This window comes from Seriola aureovittata, chromosome 24 (assembly GCF_021018895.1).
Source record: "Seriola aureovittata isolate HTS-2021-v1 ecotype China chromosome 24, ASM2101889v1, whole genome shotgun sequence".
Taxonomy (NCBI): domain Eukaryota; kingdom Metazoa; phylum Chordata; class Actinopteri; order Carangiformes; family Carangidae; genus Seriola; species Seriola aureovittata.
In genome coordinates, this window is record NC_079387.1 from 12,013,798 (window position 1) to 12,034,952 (window position 21,155).

The following is a 21,155-nucleotide window of genomic DNA, read 5'->3' on the forward strand; positions in this document are numbered from 1 at the left end:
AAATAAATCCTGTTTTATCTCGTTAATTCAGAAAAACAGCAGAATTATTGTTATTAGTACGGAAGTGTGATGTAAAAATCCTGTTTTTCTGAATGAACGAGATATTTATGTCGTTGATCGTATATGTTGCCGGATCTATAGTTGCAGTTGTTGCGCCCCCTGCTGACAGATAGAGGACACTGCCTGTGTACAGTCACACCGGTGCTCGCATTCAAATTATTTATGATGATTAATAAATAAGATGCCGTTAATAAACCTGGTTAATGTTCCGCAAAGTGGCGTTTTATATGACGTCATGAGTGATCTTGTTCTACGGATAAATGATAATACTCGTATTATTTGGTTTGCTGGCTGTAAATTTCTGTTATTGATTAGTCAGACTGGCTACGGTTGCTAGGCTAACACAGGCTAGTTTAGCTCAGAGTAGAATCAGTGGCCGATCACTGTTACGTCACCTGAAACGGAATGTGCCGATGGAACACGAGTGGCACATCGCTAGAGATCGGAATTATCCGCTGAGGGATAATAGGAAACTCCTGTTTCCTATAGGAAAGGAAATAAGAAAGGAAGCATTAAAGCTCCTTTCCTTCTCAATTAGAGAACTGGACCAGCCCTTACATGGCTGCCGCGTAAATACGGGTCATGTAACTCAGTTAGGGATATGGATGTATTAACATAACTTGTAATATTTTATAAAATATCCATGATTCGGGACCTTACTAAGCAAAAAAAAAAGACTTTTCGACCTCAGACGAAGAATTAGAAGACGAAGAAGAATTAGAAGATGATGAAGAAGAAGACGAAGAATTAGAAGACGAAGAAGATGATGAAGACGAAAAATTACAAGATGAAAACGAAGAATTAGAAGATGAAGAAGAAGACGAAGAATTAGAAGACGAAGAAGATGATGAAGACGAAGAATTAGAAGACGAAGAAGAAGAAAGAGCTAGCATCTTTGCTAGCATTAGCATGTCTGTAAGCATGTAGCTAGCCCAGTGACATTAACATGACATGACCGCATTAAGCAGAGGACGGCTAACAGCAGGTGAGCTCAGTGAAACACTGTGAGGTTTAAAGGTTTCTGTGCTTCAGCTAGCTGCTAGCTCCTTTTAGCTTAACACTGCAAATTAAATGTCTTTTTATTATTGGTTGCATCCGGTGACGTCTGTTGGAGGATGATGATATTTGACTGTAATCTACTTTAACAAAGTGTCAACATAAACATTTAACTACGTACACGTCATCTGATTTAACAAAATAAAGTTTGAACTTCATTATCCAAAGTTTGAAACCAACTGTTGTCATGGTGACTGTACTGTCTCATGCTGGAGAGAAACATGAACTGAGTCTGGATCAACCCACAGTGGCATGACTTTAGGAAACAAAGTGTTTTATTTAGAAAAAAACAATATTTTTCCATCCAGATGTTCAGAAGCTCAATACACACCAGCAGCTCTGTGTTTATGAGGGTGTGTTTGGTTTGTATAGCCCCGCCCCCTCTTCACCTGACCAAATCTGACATGTCTTCCAGGTGTGTGGTGGACGTGGTGAGGAGCTGCACTACCACACGAGGTGAGATTCACTGGTGACTGGTTGAACTGGCTCACTGTGGCTGGGCTCTGCCAGCTGTGGACCACATGTTAACTCAATCACTCGCCTCATGTAGTTTTATGAGTGTTTACCCACTGCAGCATTAACTCAGCCACACGTGTGCACATCACTTCACCTGAGCTGATTCACAGAGCAGCGCTGCTGGACCTGCAGTAAGGTGCAGTAAACAGCTGTCAATCCAGAGGTGCGTCTGTCATGTGATGACTGGATGACAACACAGCTCATCGTCTGATCAATAACCAGTGTGATTGTTGGCGACGTGTGTTGAGCCATGAAACTGGCGCAGAAGAACAGTTAAGGGAAACCCCCCCCCCCCAACACACACACTAGATCATCCATCCACCCCCCCCCCCACCCCCCCAGTGTCATGACTCTGACCGCAGTCCCAGTTAGAAGCAGCGGCGGTGATGTGAGGGATTACATCACTTTTCCAGACGCTGCTCTGAAACCGCAGGGTGAAGATATGGGCTTTATGTACCGTCGCCGCGGCAACCGGGGGATTACTTCAGTTAAGAGGGAAAAATCTGACAAGTTCTTGACTCTGCGAGGAGTAATGTGAAGGTTTATTCACCACAGAGGAGAAAAAAGAAAATAAGAGCAGGAAATGTTGTCAGAATAAGAGCGCGCAGCGTCGGGCTGATGCCAGCTCTGCTGTAACTTCACCCTGCTGCTGCAGGAACACGCTTATGTAACATGAACACTCCCACTGGGAACCACTAAGCTCCATTAAAGAGAAATGGGCCCACTGGTCCCAGGTGATGGTCTGGGCTCAGGTTTGGTTTGTGACCCCTGGTGGTGGTCTCCACCCCCCAACAGTGCTGCTGGTTCAGTCCAATTTCTGGTCCTGGTTGAAAGTTTAATCTGTAGCAGCTTTGTGTGTTTGGGGGGTGGGGGATTCTGTGGGGGCTGCAGGGTGGGTGGGCGAGTCAGTGGGAGGAGTGAGTGGTGGTCTCAGGTTCTGCTCAGACTCTGGACTCTGGCCTCGAGCTGGTCTCCACTCTGTGTCTCTGGTTCTTCTGCAAGACTCTGATCCAGATCCATGAAGACCTGGTCCTGGTCTGATCCAGCTCAGAGATGTCAGCAGGGCGTCAGTCCAGATCCCTGACTCTGAGAAAAGTCCAGTTCAGGCTCTAAAGACAGGGGGGGGGGGTCTGAGATCTGTGATGTGGATTTCATCTGGACCTTGAACTGTTGACATGACACGGTGGGCGTGAGGCCTTCAGGTGCTTCACAGACTGTGGGACCAGTGGACGTTTTTATGGAGAATCCAGGTCTCTGCTGGACTCTGTGTTTCTGTGTGTCTCATGTCTGGATCGAGACTCATGAGTCTCCGAGACCCCCTGATCCTGTCCGCAGGTCTTCAGGTGTAAACTGATCTGAGATCAGGACCAGGAGCAGCTCAGTAAAAACACAAACACTCCCTGAGTCAGAGCGCTGTGAACCTGATCCTGGTCTCGGACTCTGAGAGCAGACTGAAGTTCACATGGGGCCCAGGACTCACAACCTGATGCTGACTGACTTCCATTGGCTCGTTGCCACGGACGACAGCGATGTCAGAGCGTCACCTGGAAACACTCACCCGTTCCACCGCTTTCTTTCATTCCCGGAAAGGCTTGACCTTTGACCTTCTGTAAAGCCTCACCACCTCCACAGGTTCTCACTGAGCCAATAATAATTGATTTAAAACTGATAATCAATAATCAAGTGAAAGATGTCAGAACATAAACAGTGAATGAAGAAAAACACTGGTTTGGACTCAATTCTGTTTGTCTCATCATCTCAGTCCCCCCCCCCACCACACACACACACACACACACACACACACACACACACACACACACAGGAAGTTACAGGTCCATGGAGGTTCACTTGTTAAATGTTTCCTCAGGGTTGGACCTCTATGTTCGGATGTTGTGATAAATGTTTCACAGGACGCTGGTCCGGACCAGGACCAGGACCAGGACCAGGACCAGGACCAGGCCTGTTCTTTCCTCTCACATCTGGTCTGGATCCAGCTCAGCTCTTTTCCCGCTCTGTGTGCAGAGCTTTCCTTCAGAGTCCAGAACCTTCGTCCCTGAAGACCTGCTCTTATGTAACGTCCTGGATCCATCTCACGTCTTTGTGCTCAAAGTGGATCTGAGACCTCCGTGGGTCCAGGACCGGTGACGGCTGATTGGACGGTTCTCCTCAGGATTTATTGGTAAGTTCAAACACGGTGACCTGCCGCTCTGACTCTGGACTGGTGGGTGTGTCTGTGGGTCGTGGTTCTGGACTGGGTGAGCTGGTCTGGACTCGTAGGTCAGGGATCAGAGTCGTGAGTCTGTTTCTCTCTTTGTTTTTCTTTGTCGTCCTCCCTCGACTTTCTCTGACAGGTGAGTTATGATGTTATGATGCAAAGGACCCCCCACCCCCCCATCTCAACATCTGGCCTGGGATTCCCTTGTTTTAGGAAAATCAGACTTGGCCGGAGTGAGTGGAGAGAAGAGGGGGAGGATGAGGGAGGGTGAGGGAGGGTGAGGGGGTGGGGGACACGATGAGAATCGGGGGCTGGTTGTCGGGGAAACCCTGGCGCTGGCGAGGAGCTCAGAGATTGATGATCTCGTCGTCTTGATCTCTTTCACAGCCGTGTTGGTGAAGCCGACGAGGGGCCAATGTTCAGTCTGGGGGGGGGGGGCTCATATCACCTCGGCACTGTGTGATCCTTCAAAATAAGAGCGGCCTGTGTCTGGCAGGGCTGCAGACTCCTCATGTGGTTCTCTAAAGATTCTTTGATTATTGATTGATGATGTGTTGATCGACTAACTCTCAGCTGACAGCAGCATCAGGAACCTGAAGCCGACACTAAACGGCAGGAAATGGAAACCAGAGGAGGGAAGATTTACGTCCCACAGCCAGTTTCATTCTCCAAACTCACCTTCACACGGAAAACACCCTGCACTGTTACCGACTGTGGGGCGTTCGGGGACTACGATTAACGTGGGCCGTTCAGAACTCAAATGAGCAGCTAAAAACTATAAAACCTGATTTCAGAAAATAATAATAAGATCAAAACTAAAACATTTGTACAGTCGGATCATGTTTTGAATCCTGTGATGTCAGAGGACCTGAAGGCCTCAGGAGTCCTGTGAAACTACACCACATGATTCACTTCCTGTTCACAGTTGAACGTCATTATCGCTACGCGGTTTCAACACGTTACTGACACAACGAAGCTCAGACAACAAACAGGAACCAGGCAGAGATTTCACAATAAGAGCCCTGATGGCATCCTCACAGTCGGACTGTGAAGTCTGTTTATGACTGGGTCATGTTCAGACTGTGCAGGTGTGGGTTCAGTCCTGGTCATGTGATCTGAGTTTATCACGTCGCTCTGTGTGACGATCGATAATCTGTAAATTTCACCGCCTTTGTTTTGACGTCAGATGTTGGACTAAAAGCAGACTTGTGATTCGACGACATGTGGACCAGGAGGAAGCCCATGTGTAGAAAGAACCTGAGAAGTGTCCTTGAGCTGAGGAGCTGGTATCCATCAAACCCAGTTACATAATCCAGGACGGACTGGTCTGGGTCCAAGTTCAGGTCCTTGAATCCAGAGGGGACGTCAGAGTCCTCGTCACTCCTGGGCCAGTTTCTTCCTCTGTGGTGTTTTCCTGTGTAAGGAGTAATGTGTCGGTCGGCCTCGGCGAGCGGCGAGTGTTAAAGAAGACCTCGGTCATTTAAAACACCTGTTCACCACTAAACACAAGGATCAGAGACCACACACTGCTGTGTCCTGGTCCCAGTCTGTCTCAGTCTGTGTCCTGGACTCAGTCTGTCCCAGTCCCAGTTTGTCCCAGTCTGTTTCCTGGTCCCAGTCTGTCTCAGTCTGTGTCCTGGACTCAGTCTGTCTCAGTCTGTCCCAGTCTGTGTCCTGGTCCCAGTCTGTCTCAGTCTGTCCCAGTCCCAGTCTGTCCCAGTCTGTGTCCTGGTCCCAGTCTGTGTCCTGGTCCCAGTCTGTCTCAGTCTGTCCCAGTCCCAGTTTGTCCCAGTCTGTGTCCTGGTCCCAGTCTGTTTGTCTGTCCCAGTGTGTTTGTGTTGCACCATCTGGACCAGTTCTTCCAAAGACATCACTTAATCAGCTGTGGCCGATCTGGATCTCCCAGTGGGGGGGGGGGGGGTTGGACATCCAGGAACCTGATGACAGAAACAGACCTGAGGCTGATGGTTAGAGCAGAGTGAGAGTCGGGGGGGGGGGGGTAATGTGTGTGTAGCTGTAGTTGGACTCAGAGAACGCTGTGTTTCTACTGTTCTGTTGATCGTCAGAAGATAAAACCGTGGTCACCATGACGACCAGGTAAAGGTGTTTGGTGTCTGATCCTGATGCAGCAGCACTTCATCCTAACACATGGACCACCAGAACGTCAGTGAGGTAAGTGAACGCAGCATGAGTGAAGCGTTTGTGTGTGTTGTTGTTGTGGCTCTGCTCTCCACATGTTTCCACTCTGCCGCTCTCATCACCGTCACCACAGAGACAATTAGATTAGAGCGGGGGGGGGGCACAGCCCGCGTCCAAACCGCCACCGCACTCGCCGAGCCCGGATCGGCCTGGACAGCGCCTCTCCCGATTGGTCCTGGCAGGTCTGAGCCGCAGAGCTGATTGGCTGAGAGTTCAGAGTCAGGTTAGGACAGACACACACACACACACACACACACACACACACACACACACACATTACTCAGCTACAGAGACCAAACCAGAGCTACAAGAGTCTGTACTGCACTTCCTGTTCCTCAGGATGTCATCACCTCTGATCCCTTCACAATAAAGCTCCACAGAAACAGTGTCCGACTTTAACAGCAGCTGAAAGAGACAAAGGTCGTGGCTGGAGACTTGGACACGGGTCATATTGTTGACTTGAGACTCGACCCTGTAAAGACATGACTGACTTGAAAATCAATCAGGAACACTTTGGTAATTCATTTATTGATTGGTCAGTTAATTAATCAGGAGTTTAGGTTTGATGGCTGCAGCTTCAGACTCGTTTTGATCCTCACTTTAACGTTAACTCGTTTTCTTCGTGTTTGTTTTGATCGGAGGTCGAGGTTCTTGTTCTTCACGGTGATTCTCTCGGGGAGAGAATGGATTGTTATGGATTGTTTGACTGTGTGGATGTGCAGCAGGCCGGGGGTGTTGGGAGACGGGGGGGGGTGTTGGGAGACGGGGGGGGGGGGGTGTTGGGAGACGGGGGGGGGGTGTCGGTGGCTTTGACTCATCCACAGACACGTTGTGGAAGTGAACTGAGGTCTGTTGAAGTCCAGGATGTGGAGGATGAAACAGGCCGTAAATAGAGAGTTTCTGTTTGTGGAGAAGCTTCAAACAGCAGGAGATGATCTCTGCTGCCATCACCTCGCCCCCCCGTAACACAGGGCAGATGTTCCAGAGGTTTCACTGCAGGATGAAGCTGTTTCAGCCAGTGTCAGTGAACATCAGGCCGGAGCTGTGACACGTCTCAACAGCAACATGTTTTAAATGATTTTCCTCTGCTGGTTTTTTCTGGATGAAGTGTCCTCGGCGTCTTCACTTGGTCTTTGTTTCAGTTTCACATCTTCACCATCAGCTGCTGATCGGTGTCACACAAACAGACAGTCACTGGATGGAAGGAGCTGATGATGATGAATAATCTCAGCTCACTGTATCTCTGATGTCATCAAACATCATGGTGTTTGTTTTCCAGATCAGCTGGAATCTGGTTTATGAAAACTGCCTCAGGACCAGGTCTGACTGGACTCCAGCGGTGGAGGAAAACCCCGTGCAGCACTGATGAAGTCACCAAACCGCACACTTTAACTCCACATCTGCTTCCAGTCAGAGGAGGTCTGATCAGATCAGAGTTTAATCTGCTCCAGACTCCACATGCTGTCCCACCCGGCCCGCCTGCACACCCCCACAGAGGAAACCAACCTCCCTGTAGCAGAGGGTCAATCAGGAGGGTTATGTAACCCCCTCCTCTGTAGATGTGACCATTTAAAATCACACAGAGGAGGATGCTGCTCCTCAGCCCTGAGTTCTGTCTGCAGGTCTGATGATGATGATGATGATGATGATGAAGCCCTTCAGTCAGTAGATAAATCTTGTAGTTCGTTATTGTTCATTGAAATGTAAAGGTTTGAGCCCTGACACGTCTGGACCTCCATGTTTTCAGGTTTCCTCTGAGCTGTGGTCAGAAGTTGTTGAGAGCAGATCCAGGACCTGGTTTGGTCCCGTTTGCTGGATCTGCTCCAGATCTAGAAACGCAGCAGCTGAGGGGAAACATCCCTCCACAACTGCAGACGTCTGATACCTCTGTGTTGGTTTGGGTTCCTATGACATGAGATTGTGTTCATGTTTTATTTTGCGTTCGTAGCAACAGTCTGTTGACGTGTCTGTGGTTCTTCTCTGAGGCTGGCGCGAATGTTTTTCACACTCTGAAGCTCATAAATATGATTTAAAAGCCCCGCAGTGAACGCAGCACCAGCTGTTTGGTGCAGTGTGGTCAGCTGCTCCAGCTGGTGGCGCTCTCCTCCCTGGGAGATGAACTCTGATGTTGCCAGATTCTGTCTGTACAGTGTGCTGTGAACGCAGCATGAGAAGTAGTGACAGAGCGAATCAGGCCGCCGCCGCCGCCGCCGCCGCCATCCTCCAGCTCCATGTCCAGAGGCTGCAGTGGTGTTAGCAGGAGCGCTGTGACAGCTGCTGGGTTCAGTGTGAAACTGATGCTGGATCAGCTGCAGCTGCTGTTTCTGAGAATCCACAACAAACAGACGCTCGGAGCCAGAGAGTGAGTCAGTGGGAAACCCTCAGAGTCTTCACGCTCCCACACTCTGATGACTCACTGCTCCTCCATCAGGGAATCTCCTCCATCAACCTCCTCAACAGAACCAGAACCAGGATCTGTCTTCCATCCTGACCCTGTTCCAGTCCTCAGCTGAAGAATCGGGATCTTCTCGGCTTCATTGTCTCCGTCAAACAGTTTATATCTTCAACCAATAGAGATGATTTATAATCAATGGCATTAATACTGTTTTAAATGGTTTTATATTTGTGTCAAACACCTGCTCTCAGCTCAGAGGTCAGAGGTCAGAGGTCTGGAGCCTTCCTTCCTTTCTTCCTTCCTCCCTTCCTTCCTTTCTTCCTTCTTTCCTTCGTCTTCCATCTTTTCTTTTCTATTCTGGACGTGAATTTCTCTTCTATCTTTTCTAAATCTACTTTCTTCTACCTTTTTGTCCTCATCCCTAGTTCTTGGATGTCGCTGAGCCGTTGCCGTGGTAACCCTGTGTTATTTATGATGCTGTTGGACACTGAGCGGTTTGTGACGGGGGATTCTCTCTCTGGTGTTTCCTGAGTCGAGCTGAACCATGTAACGAGGAGTTTTACCTCGTTAGAGACCAAAATGAAGCTTCTGCCAAGTTTCTGTTTTTAGTGGGAGGAGCTTAGTTCACCGCCGCTCTGCCTCTGTGGAGGACCAGTGTTTGTCCCAGTGGTTGTTGTGGTTCTCATGTCAGTGTCAAACAGCAGGAACAGGTGTGACAAGCAGCCGTGCCTCTGTGAAGAGTCCAGAGGTCAGGCTGGTTCTCAGCTCGTTGACCTGGAGCCTGGACCTGGAGCCTGAACCTGGAGCCTGGACCCTGGAGCCTGGAACCTGGACCTGGAGCCTGGAGCCTGGAGCCTGAACCTGGAGCCTGAACCTGGAGCCTGGAGCCTGGACCTGGAGCCTGGAGCCTGAACCTGGAGCCTGAACCTGGACCCTGGACCCTGGAGCCTGGAACCTGGACCTGGAGCCTGGACCTGGAGCCTGAACCTGGAGCCTGGACCCTGGACCTGGAGCCTGGAGCCTGAACCTGGAGCCTGAACCTGGAGCCTGGAGCCTCGACCTGGAGACTGGAGCCTGGACCTGGAGCCTGGACCCTGGAGCCTGGAACCTGGACCTGGAGCCTGGAGCCTGGAGCCTGGAGCCTGGAGCCTGGAGCCTGGAGCCTGGAACCTGGAACCTGGAGCCTGGAGCCTGGAGCCTGGAGCCTGGAACCTGGAACCTGGAGCCTGGAGCCTGGAGCCTGGAGCCGGAGCCGGAGCCGAGGATGAGTCAGTCCGTCCACTCAGCAGGGAAAGAGAAAACACGAGCTGCCAAAGAAAAAGATATAAAACACTATTGTTGCTGCCTTCATATTTAAAGCTGACAGCGTGGTGTTGTACGGCTGCTACGGCAACTGAGAGGAGCCAAACCCGTCACATCTGGACCAACAGTTACATAAGTCTCATGGATTTATCAGGTTTCGTCCTGTGTCTCTTTGTAGTCAGAGAAGCGGTTCAGTCTCAGGGGATCGAGTCTGTGACGCGTGAACAAGGTTTCCCAGTAAACATGGCTGATAAGGTTGATTGAGGCTCCACCCACACTGAGTTCAGGCTCAGCTCTGATTGGTCAGAGACCTGGTTTTCTAGTGGAAGGGGGTCATGGACCTGCAGGAGGATCAGGACTTTGGGTCAGGGTTTAGGGTTCAGGGTTTTCCTGTTCATGCTAAGCTAACGTCGTGCTGGGACGTTCACTGACTGTCTGCTGGCACAGCTTCCTGTTGAGTGGCGGTGCTGCGACTGTAATTTAACCAGGAGACACGTGTCGTTGTCACCATAGCAGCCACCTAGTAACCCACTAGCAACCACCCATAACGCCATAGCAACTGTCTCCTGAGCCCCTGACAACCATAGGAAATCTGTAGCAACCACGTGTCATCTACATGGAAATGCAGCAATTTGTTTTTTAAAGAACTCGACCTTTGACACGGCTTCTTGGAGAGCGCTGGTCGCTGCAGGTTCAAATCCTCCGTCCTGCTGAAATCAGCCCTTTCCTCTGGACGGACAAACAGCCGCCTGCTCTTCCATGGAAATCTGTTTCTGCTCCTCCACATGTTGGATCTCGTCTCCAGCCCTGGAAATAGTTTGAATAAATGAAGCGGATTCAAGGGAAACTGAGAGGAATCATGTGTGGGGGAGAATTTATGAAGTGCTATTGATCTTTCAGGCTCGACAGCAGCTGCAGTTAAAGGAGAATTCCACCATTTTGTTTGTTGTTTGTAACAGAAGATGCAGGAGGCCTGAGCTTCACTCAGATCCATGCTGAGAGCGCAGGCAGGAAAACTCTAATGACTGACAATAAAACAGGAACATGTGGTCGTTAAAGGCTTAAAGAGCCTCGTCAGCCTTTCTCTAACACACCAGCTCTCATTCCTCTTCCCATGTTTAGACAAACAGTGGACGTAAAGTCAGAGTGGACATGGAGGACATGTGTTTGCAGCTTTTACAGCCTTTAACTGATCACAACCAGATGGACGGTTCACGTGCCAACTTTCATTTAGATAAAACATGGGAAAGATCCAAGACTGCAAATCAAACATGAGACAAACATGGAGTCGGCTCACACAGTCACAGGAAACACAGACGGCACTGAACCGTCACTGGACGCTGGTGTCAGGACGCCCTCTGGTGGCTCAGTGGAGTCACACCTGTGTATTTCTGTTAACAAGCAAATCATCATGAACTAGTCAAACTGGTGCAGGTCTGACCAGTAAAAGAACCAGTTCAGACCAGTAACAGACCATTAAAGTCCAGTTGAGACTTTAAATAAAGAGATCACCTTTATTTAAAGTGCCGCAGCAGCGATGGACCAGGCTTCTATGACCAGTGTTTGTGTCATGACTGTTATATTATTAGATCATTATTATTGATATATTAAACATTGTATTATTTATTGTAACATATCATATATAATGTAGCTCATTTTAACTGTGAAGCAACAAATCACCAGGTTTTATTAGATTTATTCAAACTGAAAAATGATTTTGACCTATCACTGAAGTGCAATGTTCAGTAAATGAATTAAAAATACAGAAAACAGAAATATTCTGACTTAAACAATCGATCAAATACTAAAAAATATAAGTAATAAAAGTAGTAAAATAATAAAAGTCATGTTTGTTGTGACTCGGCGTCAGGCCGTGTGATTTAAAATCTTACTAAATGCTGCCACCTTGTGTCCAGCAGCAGGAGTCAGTTCATTACTCACTGTTCACCTCAGTGTACGGGAGGAGGGGGAGGAGGGGGAGGAGGGGAGGAGGGGGAGGTGTGGGAGGGAATTCATCATGGCTTCATTAATACCAGAGAAAACAACATGACTTCCTTTGATCTGTTAAACGAAACAAAAGTTTCCATCTTGTCTTCTTTGAGTTGGAACTCACTGGAGATGCATGATGGGAAGTGTGCAGCCATGCTGATCAGGTTTGTGTCTCTGTTGGAGCTGTCAGGAGGATTGATATCCTCCTCTGTCCCATGTCTATCTTCAGATCTTCGTCCTGAACCTCTGGTGATGAAACCTTCGGCGTCTTGCTGCCGGCCGTGCAGTCGTCTCTCAGGTCTCTGTAGGACTCGGACTCGGACTCGGACCCCCCCGTCCACACCCTCTGCAGACTGTACGTGGTCATGTGGAGCATGTCGTTGACCGAGGCGATGTACTGCACAGAGCGGGAGACGGTGGCTCTGAACGACGGCTTTCTGGCTGTGAAGAGGACGAAGATCTGAAGACCCTGAAAACACCAGCAGGAAGAGGAAGGTCAGTGTCCATTTATTTATTCTTCCTTTCTGTGTTGGACCATTTGATCTTTTCATACATGATTCAGAACAAGAATCAGAATCATTGTCTCAGTCCAAGCTCCTCTCAACTGGACAGAACAAACAAAACCTTCAGAGCAATTCTAAAAAGGAGGATGACACAAACGCACCTGTGTGGTTGTAAAGAGGCAGAAGATGATGCTGAAGGCGAAGTGTGTTTCTTCTGAGGAGACCAGGACCAGGTATCCCAGAGACCAGGACACACCCAGTATCACAGCCAGAGAGAAACTGGTGAGGAACTTCTTCCCCAGAGACTGACTGGTGCTGCAGGACAGAACAGCTCCGTCAGAGTATGACTGACAGAAGAGTTTTCACCACACCCCTCTGCTCTCAGATGATGGATGTGTTTGTTCTGTGTTACCTGGCGAGGCGGGGGTCTGTCCTGCAGATGGACACACAGGTGAGGACCAGCAGCACTGTGTTGTAGATCAGGATCAGACCCACAGGAAGGATGAAACCCCAGAACATCGGTTTCCCAAAGTCAAAATGTTTGTCCCTGTCCAGTCCTGCGAGCCAGCAGCTGGAGGATCAACAGATACTTGGTCAAACAACAACCAGCTTTATTCACACCTGAGTTTTCTTCTCAGTTTCTTCATTTAAACAAAGTTCAACGACGAGTCATGTGACTGTGTTTTCAAAGAGAATAAATTATAAGGATGGACCCACAATTCCTCCTGTCTGTATCCCAGAGGATTGTCCACCCTGTAGGTAGCTCCCAGTGTGATCGCCATGACAACAGCTGGGACTCCTAAGATAATACAAGAAGTTAAATCAGTTAAAATGGTTTAATTAGATTTTTTTCAAAAATCACATATTTTAATGTGTCAAAACATCAGTGAGGAATGTTCTTGCGTTAGTTTAAAGCTTCGTGGTAAATCATAACGGTTATCCTCATACAGTCAAGGCCAAAAGTATTCGGACAGTTCCTCATAGAAATACAATACGTAGAAATACAACAATTGATACTCCAGTGCCAACTTCATCAACATGAATATAGAAAGAGCTGTGTGGGAGATATGTTTCTGTAAACAGTGAACACTTATTAACGTCTCATACCCCATCCCACAGCCACACTGAGCGGAGTCCAGTGTGGGGGGAGACTTCTGTGCATGGTCCGGACCAGCAGCACCAGCTGGGTGGCGTACACACTGTTCCACATGAAGGTGGCCAACAGGAAGAAGTGAAGCAGAGCCACCACCGCCGTGCACGAGCCGCCGTCCGGCTCCACGTGCTCGTCAGAGTCCAGGATGGCGTTCGTTTGAGTCTGCACCTCGCCCACGTCCTGCCGGTGGGAGTTCTGCACTCCAGAGAGGAAGGTGATGATGAAGGCCAGCAGGCTGACGTAGATACACAGCAGCGCCATCTTTGAGTTCTTGTTGTTCTGACGAGACTTTTTCTGAAAACTAAAGAGAAAAACTTTCAGGAATAAAGTCACATTTTGTATTTTAGTATTTTCAAGAAAAAAGTCGTAATATTTCGAGAAAGACGTCGTAATGTTTTTATATTTTACTAATTAAATTGAGAGTAAAGTTAATTCTCAGTAAAAAAATATTTGTAGTATTTTGAAAACAGCCTATTTTATTCTAAAATGTCATTTTCAAAGTTTAGACTTTTTCCTTTTTTAGAAAAAACTTTTTCTCACAGGTTTGAAACTTTGTCCTAAATTTGACTTTTTGCTTCAACTTTCTCGATGTTCTCAAATAAATAAAAAATATGACTTAGTTCTGAAAATATTATAATTATGAGACAAAGAAATATTCAGATCATTGACAGTAATTCACGATAAAAACACCACTTATAACTTACAAATACAAAATGATGTTAAAAGATGCAAAATGAAGATGCATGAAAGAAACGATTGGTCTCCCTCGAGAACTGGAGTCTTACTTGTCTTTAATGTGGTAAATGATCGTTACCACCAAACCCAGAACAGATACAGACAGTCCAACCAAGGAAATCCAGTCCAGAGCTTCTGCGTACTTATAGTCCTCCCTGAAAGACTGAAACACAAAGTTTCACTACGTCTCCATCATCATGTATTTTCTCTTCTTACATTTGTAACATTTACAGTTGATGATGATTAAATACTGGGAGAGAATTATATGATTCAGGTGGAATCTTCTCTTTAACGTGTGAACTGCTGCTCCAGTCTACGAAGCCGTTGGAGCTGAGTGTTGTGACGTTACCCAGAGAGCGGCGAAGTTGGTGGTGTGGTTACAGAAACATCGGAGGACTCCGTCCGAGGCGTTTCCTTTGGAGCAGCCGACGGTGCTCCAGTCCTCCTTGCTGTAGTCCCAGAAAGCACAGGCGAAGTCGTACAGAGACGTCCCGTTCGGCGGCTGAAACAGCAGCACATTGAACATCTCTAACTTTAGCCATACATGGTGAAGGAAGGAGGAAGAGACTGAATGAACTAGGCTGTGATCATGAGGCTTGTTCAACAGCTGGTGTTTTCTAGTGATCAAATCCAACAGATTGAAAACGAATTGATCACCATGTAAATAGTTAGTTAGTTTCCTCAGTCAGAAAACTCTGTTTAACATCCATATTAAATATGAACCTCAACTGTTTTCTCACCGTTGGTCTGAACTGTATCTCCACATGTTGTGGCACCACGCTGCGCTCACGACCTCCGACCGTGGCCGACAGGACCCTGACGGTGGCGTGACGACTCCTGTAGAGACTGGACCTGAAGAAGCGGTCGTTCTGGTAGAGGACGAAACCCAGAGAGACGCCCGAAGGCTCCTGACGTCTGCTGGCGGCTTCTACAGACACAAGAGGACCTTTAGTCTTATTCTCAGAATGAGCAGCACAGTAAAATAACCTCGGCGTGCTGCTGTAGTTAACCTGGGCCTGACAGCAGTAACATTATGTCTGCCAGTTTATTAAAGTTCTCTAGTGCAGGAGCCGACCTGCTGGGAATCGTACGTAGATCAGGGCGTCGGCTCTGAATCCGTTCTCCACCCCCACCTCTGACGTGTTGGTGTTCAGCTGAATCCGGTTGGCAACAAAACTGCCAGACGTTCCTGAAACCACGGAGACGTCAGATCAGTTAGTGATGATGTCATCATCAGAGATCCACAGACTCAATGTCGAGGACACAGCAGCAGATGGAGCTCACTCCCTGTGATGTCACTGGTGCATCGTGTCATATCTGACTTCCTGTAAATACCAGGTTTGACTTGTAAATCATGTTCAAGTCCAAAGTACTAATTTGAATATTCATTATGCCAAACTCACAACATGGGTCACATGCACTGATACTGTTCTGAGGAATTCACCAGAGGCAATAAAAGACCAAACAAAGTAAAATATTAAAGATATAAAGTCATAAAAGTACAAAAGAGAAAGTAGTCCAGATGATCATATAACACCACAGCTGACTGAGGCTGTGAGAGCGGGAAACTGGGTCGAACGACCTGGACTTCATGACCGCCGTGAGCTTTAATTATCAGACTGTGGTCAGGCTCCAGCGTCCTCTAATCCTCCATCATAACCATCAGTCGTCACACGTGTGGTTAGTTACGAGCTGACCAGAGGTCGCGGTCGGCTCGGTCCGGACCACTGACCCGTGAGAGAGGTGAACTGGACGCCCTGAGTGTCGGACGCAGGGACCTGTGCCGACTGCACCACCAGGTTTGGTTGAACCACCTGAGACTGAGAGGCGTTGAGGTTGGTGCTGAGGTTCACAGAGAGCTGGTCCAGGGTCAGCGTCAGGCTGAAACACACAAACATACAGAACACACCAGGCTCATCATCGTCCTGTCTGCTCAGAGGTCAGAGGTCACATCCAGCTTCAGGCCCTATGTTCTTCAGTGGTCGAGCTTCTGTGTTTAACCACAAACTGTTTGAGCCGCAGCTGTGAAACGTCTAAGATCAAGTATCAACTGTGAGAATCTTAAAATGTGAAACTCTATAATCATGAAATGCTCAGTTTAGTCTTGTTGACTTTTTGATCTGAATCAGAAATAAAAAACTTTTCAAACACTTGATAAACTGTGATCTAAAATGATTCTAGTCTCTTTCAGTCGGGTGGAGACCCTCCTCCTCCTCCACTTTCCTATTTGTGAACTACGTCCACGTCAACAACCAAGTCTTAATCACAGCTGGAAATGATTCGTAAAAGAGCTGATATATCTCACTTTGTGCTTGAGAATAAAAACTGTGAAAACCAAATATGGATACAAGACATGAGCCACAGTCCGTCGTTTCTTTGGGTTAAAACCAACATTAAACACATTTTAGCTCAAATCTAAAGTCCAACGTGTTTCCAACACATTAGGAAGCTAAAAAGACACTGATGATAAAATCCATCACCTGCAGTTAAAATGTTTATCTGAAGAAATGGTCTGTAAAGTTCCACTGAAACACTGATGGATATTGGATTGATATATTTATTTGTCCGTATTATAATGGTATAATATTAAATTGATAAAATATAGATATTTAAACATGAGATGTGGACAGACTGGTGGTCTGTGTTTACCCCAGAGTGGCGTTGTTTTCCTCGGTGTCTGGAGTGCTGGCGTTGAGCAGCTGACTGACGGTAGCTACTGCTGCCACCCTGACGCTCTGCGATACAAACACCAACACACTGTTACAGCAGAATATGTCTTCATGGTCAAACACACCGTAGGTTTCTACAGTCCGGAGTCTGTCATAAACCATCATTCAGCTCGTCGTTTACAGCCTCAGCTCTTACCTCTGTGGCGTTAGGAGACAGCAGCAGCGTGTTGACGATATGAGCTGCGGTCGTAATGTTGTCGGCCGTCAGCTCTCCAGGTCTGGACGTCAGAATTTGTGTGCTGGACGCCAGTGTCTCTAAATCAGCCACGTTGGTGAGCTGAGAGGAAACACATGATCATGCATTTATTACCTGAATCTGACACACTTGACTTTACCTACGTATTGGACCGGATGTACATCTGCCTTTCTACAGGATGACCGACACTCAAAGAGTCTCAGCTCTGTGTGGAACTGCTGGAAATATTCCATATCACTGTTAAACACACTCGCAGCGTCTCTTACATTTAGTTGTATGTTGCTGAGCGTCTGATCACACTGGAGCAGCTGCAGCGGACGGTCCAAACCAAGTGATCCGGTCTTGTTGGAACATCTGGTGGAAGCCTTTGGTTTACCAGCTGCATGGACAAAACAAAGTCCAGTGTATCAGACTGACAGGTGGATGGATCTCCATGGATTCATCTGTAGATGGATGAAACCTACCACCACTCGTTCCTGTGGGACAGACTTCGTCAGAATAAGCGAACCAGCCGATGGGTGTATCTTGGAATGTGAAATTATCCACAAGTCCACCTTTGCAGAAGTTTTCTAAGAGGACGAGATGAATAAGAGTTGAGATGAGTTTGGCTTGTTGGTCAGTTTGTATCACTCTGGACTAATGTGTGTTTTGCAGCCGAAGAGTCTAAATTCATGGCCGTGTCAGCAGCTTCTAGAAGCTGTACCGTCCATGGAGCTACAGAACAGCAGGGTTTTAGCTTTCTGCCGATTGGACCAGAGAGTGGAGCTCAACGTGCACAAGTGACAAACACGATCAATCACAATCAACCATCAGGATGTTCAATCATTAAAAAGGTCTGAGTTTGGTCCATGTTGCTGTGGCTACACCGAGCTCACCTTCTGAGCACGTCTCTCCGCTCCACTGGTCCGGACAGGTGCACACACTGTTCTGAGCCACCCCGCCATTATTACACACCAGAGGGGGGGGGGTGGGGGAGGCGGTGGAAGTAGTAGTTGGAGTAGTTGTTGTTAGAGTAACAGTAGTAGTAGTAGTAGTAGGAGGAGTAGTAGTAGTAGTAGTAGGAGTAGGAGTAGTAGTAGGAGTAGTAGTAGTAGTAGTAGTAGGAGGAGGAGTAGTAGGAGGAGTAGTAGTAGTAGGAGGAGGAGTAGTAGGAGGAGTAGTAGTAGTAGGAGGAGGAGGAGTAGGAGCAGTAGTAGCAGTAGTAGTAGTAGTAGTAGGAGTAGTAGTGGGAGTAGTAGTAGTAGGAGGAGGAGTAGTAATAGTAGTATTAGTAGGAGGAGGAGTAGTAGGAGCAGTAGTAGGAGCAGGAGCAGTAGTAGTAGTAGGAGGAGGAGGAGTAGTAATAGTAGTATTAGTAGGAGGAGGAGTAGTGGTAGTAGTAGTAGTAGTAGTAGGAGGAGGAGGAGGAGTAGTAGTAGTAGTAGTAGGAGGAGTAGTGGTAGGAGGAGTAGTATTAGTAGTAGTAGTAGTAGTAGTAGTTGGTACATCAGTAGTATTATCAGGAGGTAAGATGGTTGGATCCATGGTGGGAGCCACAGGACCAGTACTGGGATTGTTAGTTGTTTCTGGACTTTCTGATGTAATAATATTTGAAGTACTTTCTGATTCAGTGGGTTGGGTAGTACTTTCAGTGGGTTGGGTAGTACTTTCTGATTCAGTGGGTTGGACAGTACTTTCTGATTCAGTGGGTTGGACAGTACTTTCAGATTCAGTGGGTTGGGTAGTACTTTCAGGAGCAAAGGTTAGAACAGTGGTACCTCCTGGGATAGTGGTTAGAGTAGTACTTTCTGAAACTGTGGTTAGAGAAGTACTTTCTTGGAAAGTGGTTAGAATAGTATTTCCTGGAGTTAGAGAAGTACTTTCTTGGACGGTGGTTAGAATAGTATTTCCTGGAGTTAGAGAAGTACTTTCTTGGACGGTGGTTAGAATAGTATTTCCTGGAGTTAGAGAAGTACTTTCTTGGACGGTGGTTAGAATAGTATTTCCTGGAGTTAGAGAAGTACTTTCTTGGACGGTGGTTAGAATAGTATTTCCTGGAGTTAGAGAAGTATTTTCTTGGACGGTGGTTAGAATAGTATTTCCTGGAGTTAGAGAAGTATTTTCTTGGACGGTGGTTAGAATAGTATTTCCTGGAGTTAGAGAAGTACTTTCTTGGACGGTGGTTAGAATAGTATTTCCTGGAGTTAGAGAAGTACTTTCTTGGACGGTGGTTAGAATAGTATTTCCTGGAGTTAGAGAAGTACTTTCTTGGACGGTGGTTAGAATAGTATTTCCTGGAGTTAGAGAAGTACTTTCTTGGACGGTGGTTAGAATAGTATTTCCTGGAGTTAGAGAAGTATTTTCTTGGACGGTGGTTGCAGTAACAGGAACAGGAGCAGTAGTAGCTGCAGGAGCTGACGTCGTCGTCGTCGTAGAGGCCGGAGGAACAGCTGTGAGCAGACGCATAATTATTACAATAATTAGCTTGACGATGGCATAGTGACAAGGCTAACATCCTGGTGTTCAGCAGGTACAACATTCATCATGTACTGGACTAACTAAAATGTTGACATGGCGCCAGAGGAAAAGTCAGGAGGTCATCAGTTATTACAGTTCATCCTGAGGCGAGCGTGAACGTCTGAAACACATCATCACAGTCCATCCAACAGATGTTGACGTGTTTCAGTCCGGACCAGTGTGGTGGACCACAGTTCATGCTTTTAACTTCTGATGGAAACTGATTTAGATCAACAGAGTGGGTTCCACGTCACAATCAGACCAGCTTTATAAAGCATTTATACATAGTTTAAAGTTGGGTTATTAATTCAGCTGTTAACACTTTATAATAAATAAACACTATTTGGCAAGATGAAGTTACTGCTTACTACTCATTAATGTGACTAATGTGTTACTACCATTTAAAGCTGGTAACAGGAGAACATTAGTTACTCATTAAATAAATGATTAATAAATGGTTGTAAAAATGAAGATGATGGTGGGAGAATCAGAGATGTGAACAGTGGGACAAAGAATGTCGAGGTAAACAACACTGCCAAGGCCTCAGAGGATGAATCTGGTCATGTGATAGGATCATGTGGTCTGCCATCATTTGATCTGCAAGATGAAACTTTCTGATGCTGATGGTGGTTCATTAGTAACTGAACAAACGTGATGAAGCAGCAGCTACAGATGCTGATGATGGAGAAAACAAAGAGAGATGAGGCTGAACAGTTCAGATACATGTCAGCTCACTATTTGGCAGGAAACATCTTATTACAAGCTAATGAATAAACTAGTTATAAACCATCATATTTCTAAGGAGAGTCTGATTGTAAAGTGGTACCATAAATATTCTCTTTTAGACTCGCATCAAGCTTCAGTAAATCATCATATCAAATTTAAAATCATCTAAATCTCATAATTAAACTCAGATTAACTAAAACAACTAATGACACTAATGAATCCCAGACGAGTGAATTAGGACAAAGAAATCAGAGACGAGCCTCCTGACAAACTGTGTTCACACACATTATTTCATCATATTTGATTGTGTGCACGTGTTAGTAGAAGGAAGATTTCAGAAGAATACAGAAATGTGTCGGTGTCAGTGTTTTCAAGCTAAAGGAGTAATTGTGATGCAGTATTGTAGGTCACCACCTCAGATATCATCCTGTTGCAGCTATAAACAAACCAAACAAACCTTCCTGTGTGAGTGAAGTGAAAGTCAACTTTTCTTACCCAAAGTGAAAACGAGCAAAACCCAAACGTCCATCATGATGAGCAGCAGCAGATCAGAGACGTGGAGTGGACATGCGTTCATATGTTGTTCTGGGCGAGTGTTTGAGCTGCAGTGGAGGAAGTGTCATAAAGAGCTGCATCATCAAATCATAAAACTTCTTTATTAACTGTTTGGCTCAACACTGCAAGAAACAACGGGACTCTCCACTTAAATCGATCTGGACTCAAAGTTTGATGATTTCATTTTTATTTTACTGCATCTTTTCATCTGTGAATGGGGTTAGGGTTAGTTTAATTAATCTGGTCCAGTTAAGAGTCACTGATGAGGCTCTTTGAACAACACACATGTGCATGAAAGGTGATATATTAATAAATATAGATTGATTGACA

General features: G+C 46.7%; 1 protein-coding gene and 1 long non-coding RNA gene across 2 annotated transcripts; both read right to left on the reverse strand.

Moving 5' to 3' along the window:
* Positions 1-9,652: 9,652 nt before the first annotated feature.
* LOC130165663 (adhesion G-protein coupled receptor G7-like) lies at positions 9,653-16,526 on the reverse strand. The gene is made up of 11 exons (XM_056371114.1): positions 16,516-16,526; positions 15,856-16,004; positions 15,199-15,336; positions 14,801-15,051; positions 14,473-14,625; positions 14,172-14,286; positions 13,334-13,795; positions 12,953-13,034; positions 12,648-12,806; positions 12,397-12,550; positions 9,653-12,201 (listed from the first exon to the last, which is right to left on the reverse strand). The coding sequence occupies exons 1-11, from the start codon at positions 16,524-16,526 to the stop codon at positions 11,893-11,895; spliced, it is 1,983 nt and encodes a 660-aa protein (XP_056227089.1). The 3' UTR covers positions 9,653-11,892.
* A 260-nt stretch (positions 16,527-16,786) lies between these two features.
* On the reverse strand, positions 16,787-17,491 carry LOC130165229 (uncharacterized). The gene is made up of 3 exons (XR_008826755.1): positions 17,315-17,491; positions 16,989-17,129; positions 16,787-16,858 (listed from the first exon to the last, which is right to left on the reverse strand). It is a non-coding gene; the product is annotated as an uncharacterized LOC130165229 (long non-coding RNA).
* Positions 17,492-21,155: the final 3,664 nt, after the last annotated feature.

What these genes read in the sequence shown, in the direction of transcription:
- LOC130165663 (XM_056371114.1), bottom strand. An exon ending in TTACCACATTAAAGACAAGT is followed by an intron (nt 13,796 to 14,171) that starts AAGACTCCAGTT and finishes CAATTTAATTAG; the next exon opens with TAAAATATAAAAACATTACG. An exon ending in ACAGACCCCCGCCTCGCCAG is followed by an intron (nt 12,551 to 12,647) that starts GTAACACAGAAC and finishes TCTGTCCTGCAG; the next exon opens with CACCAGTCAGTCTCTGGGGA.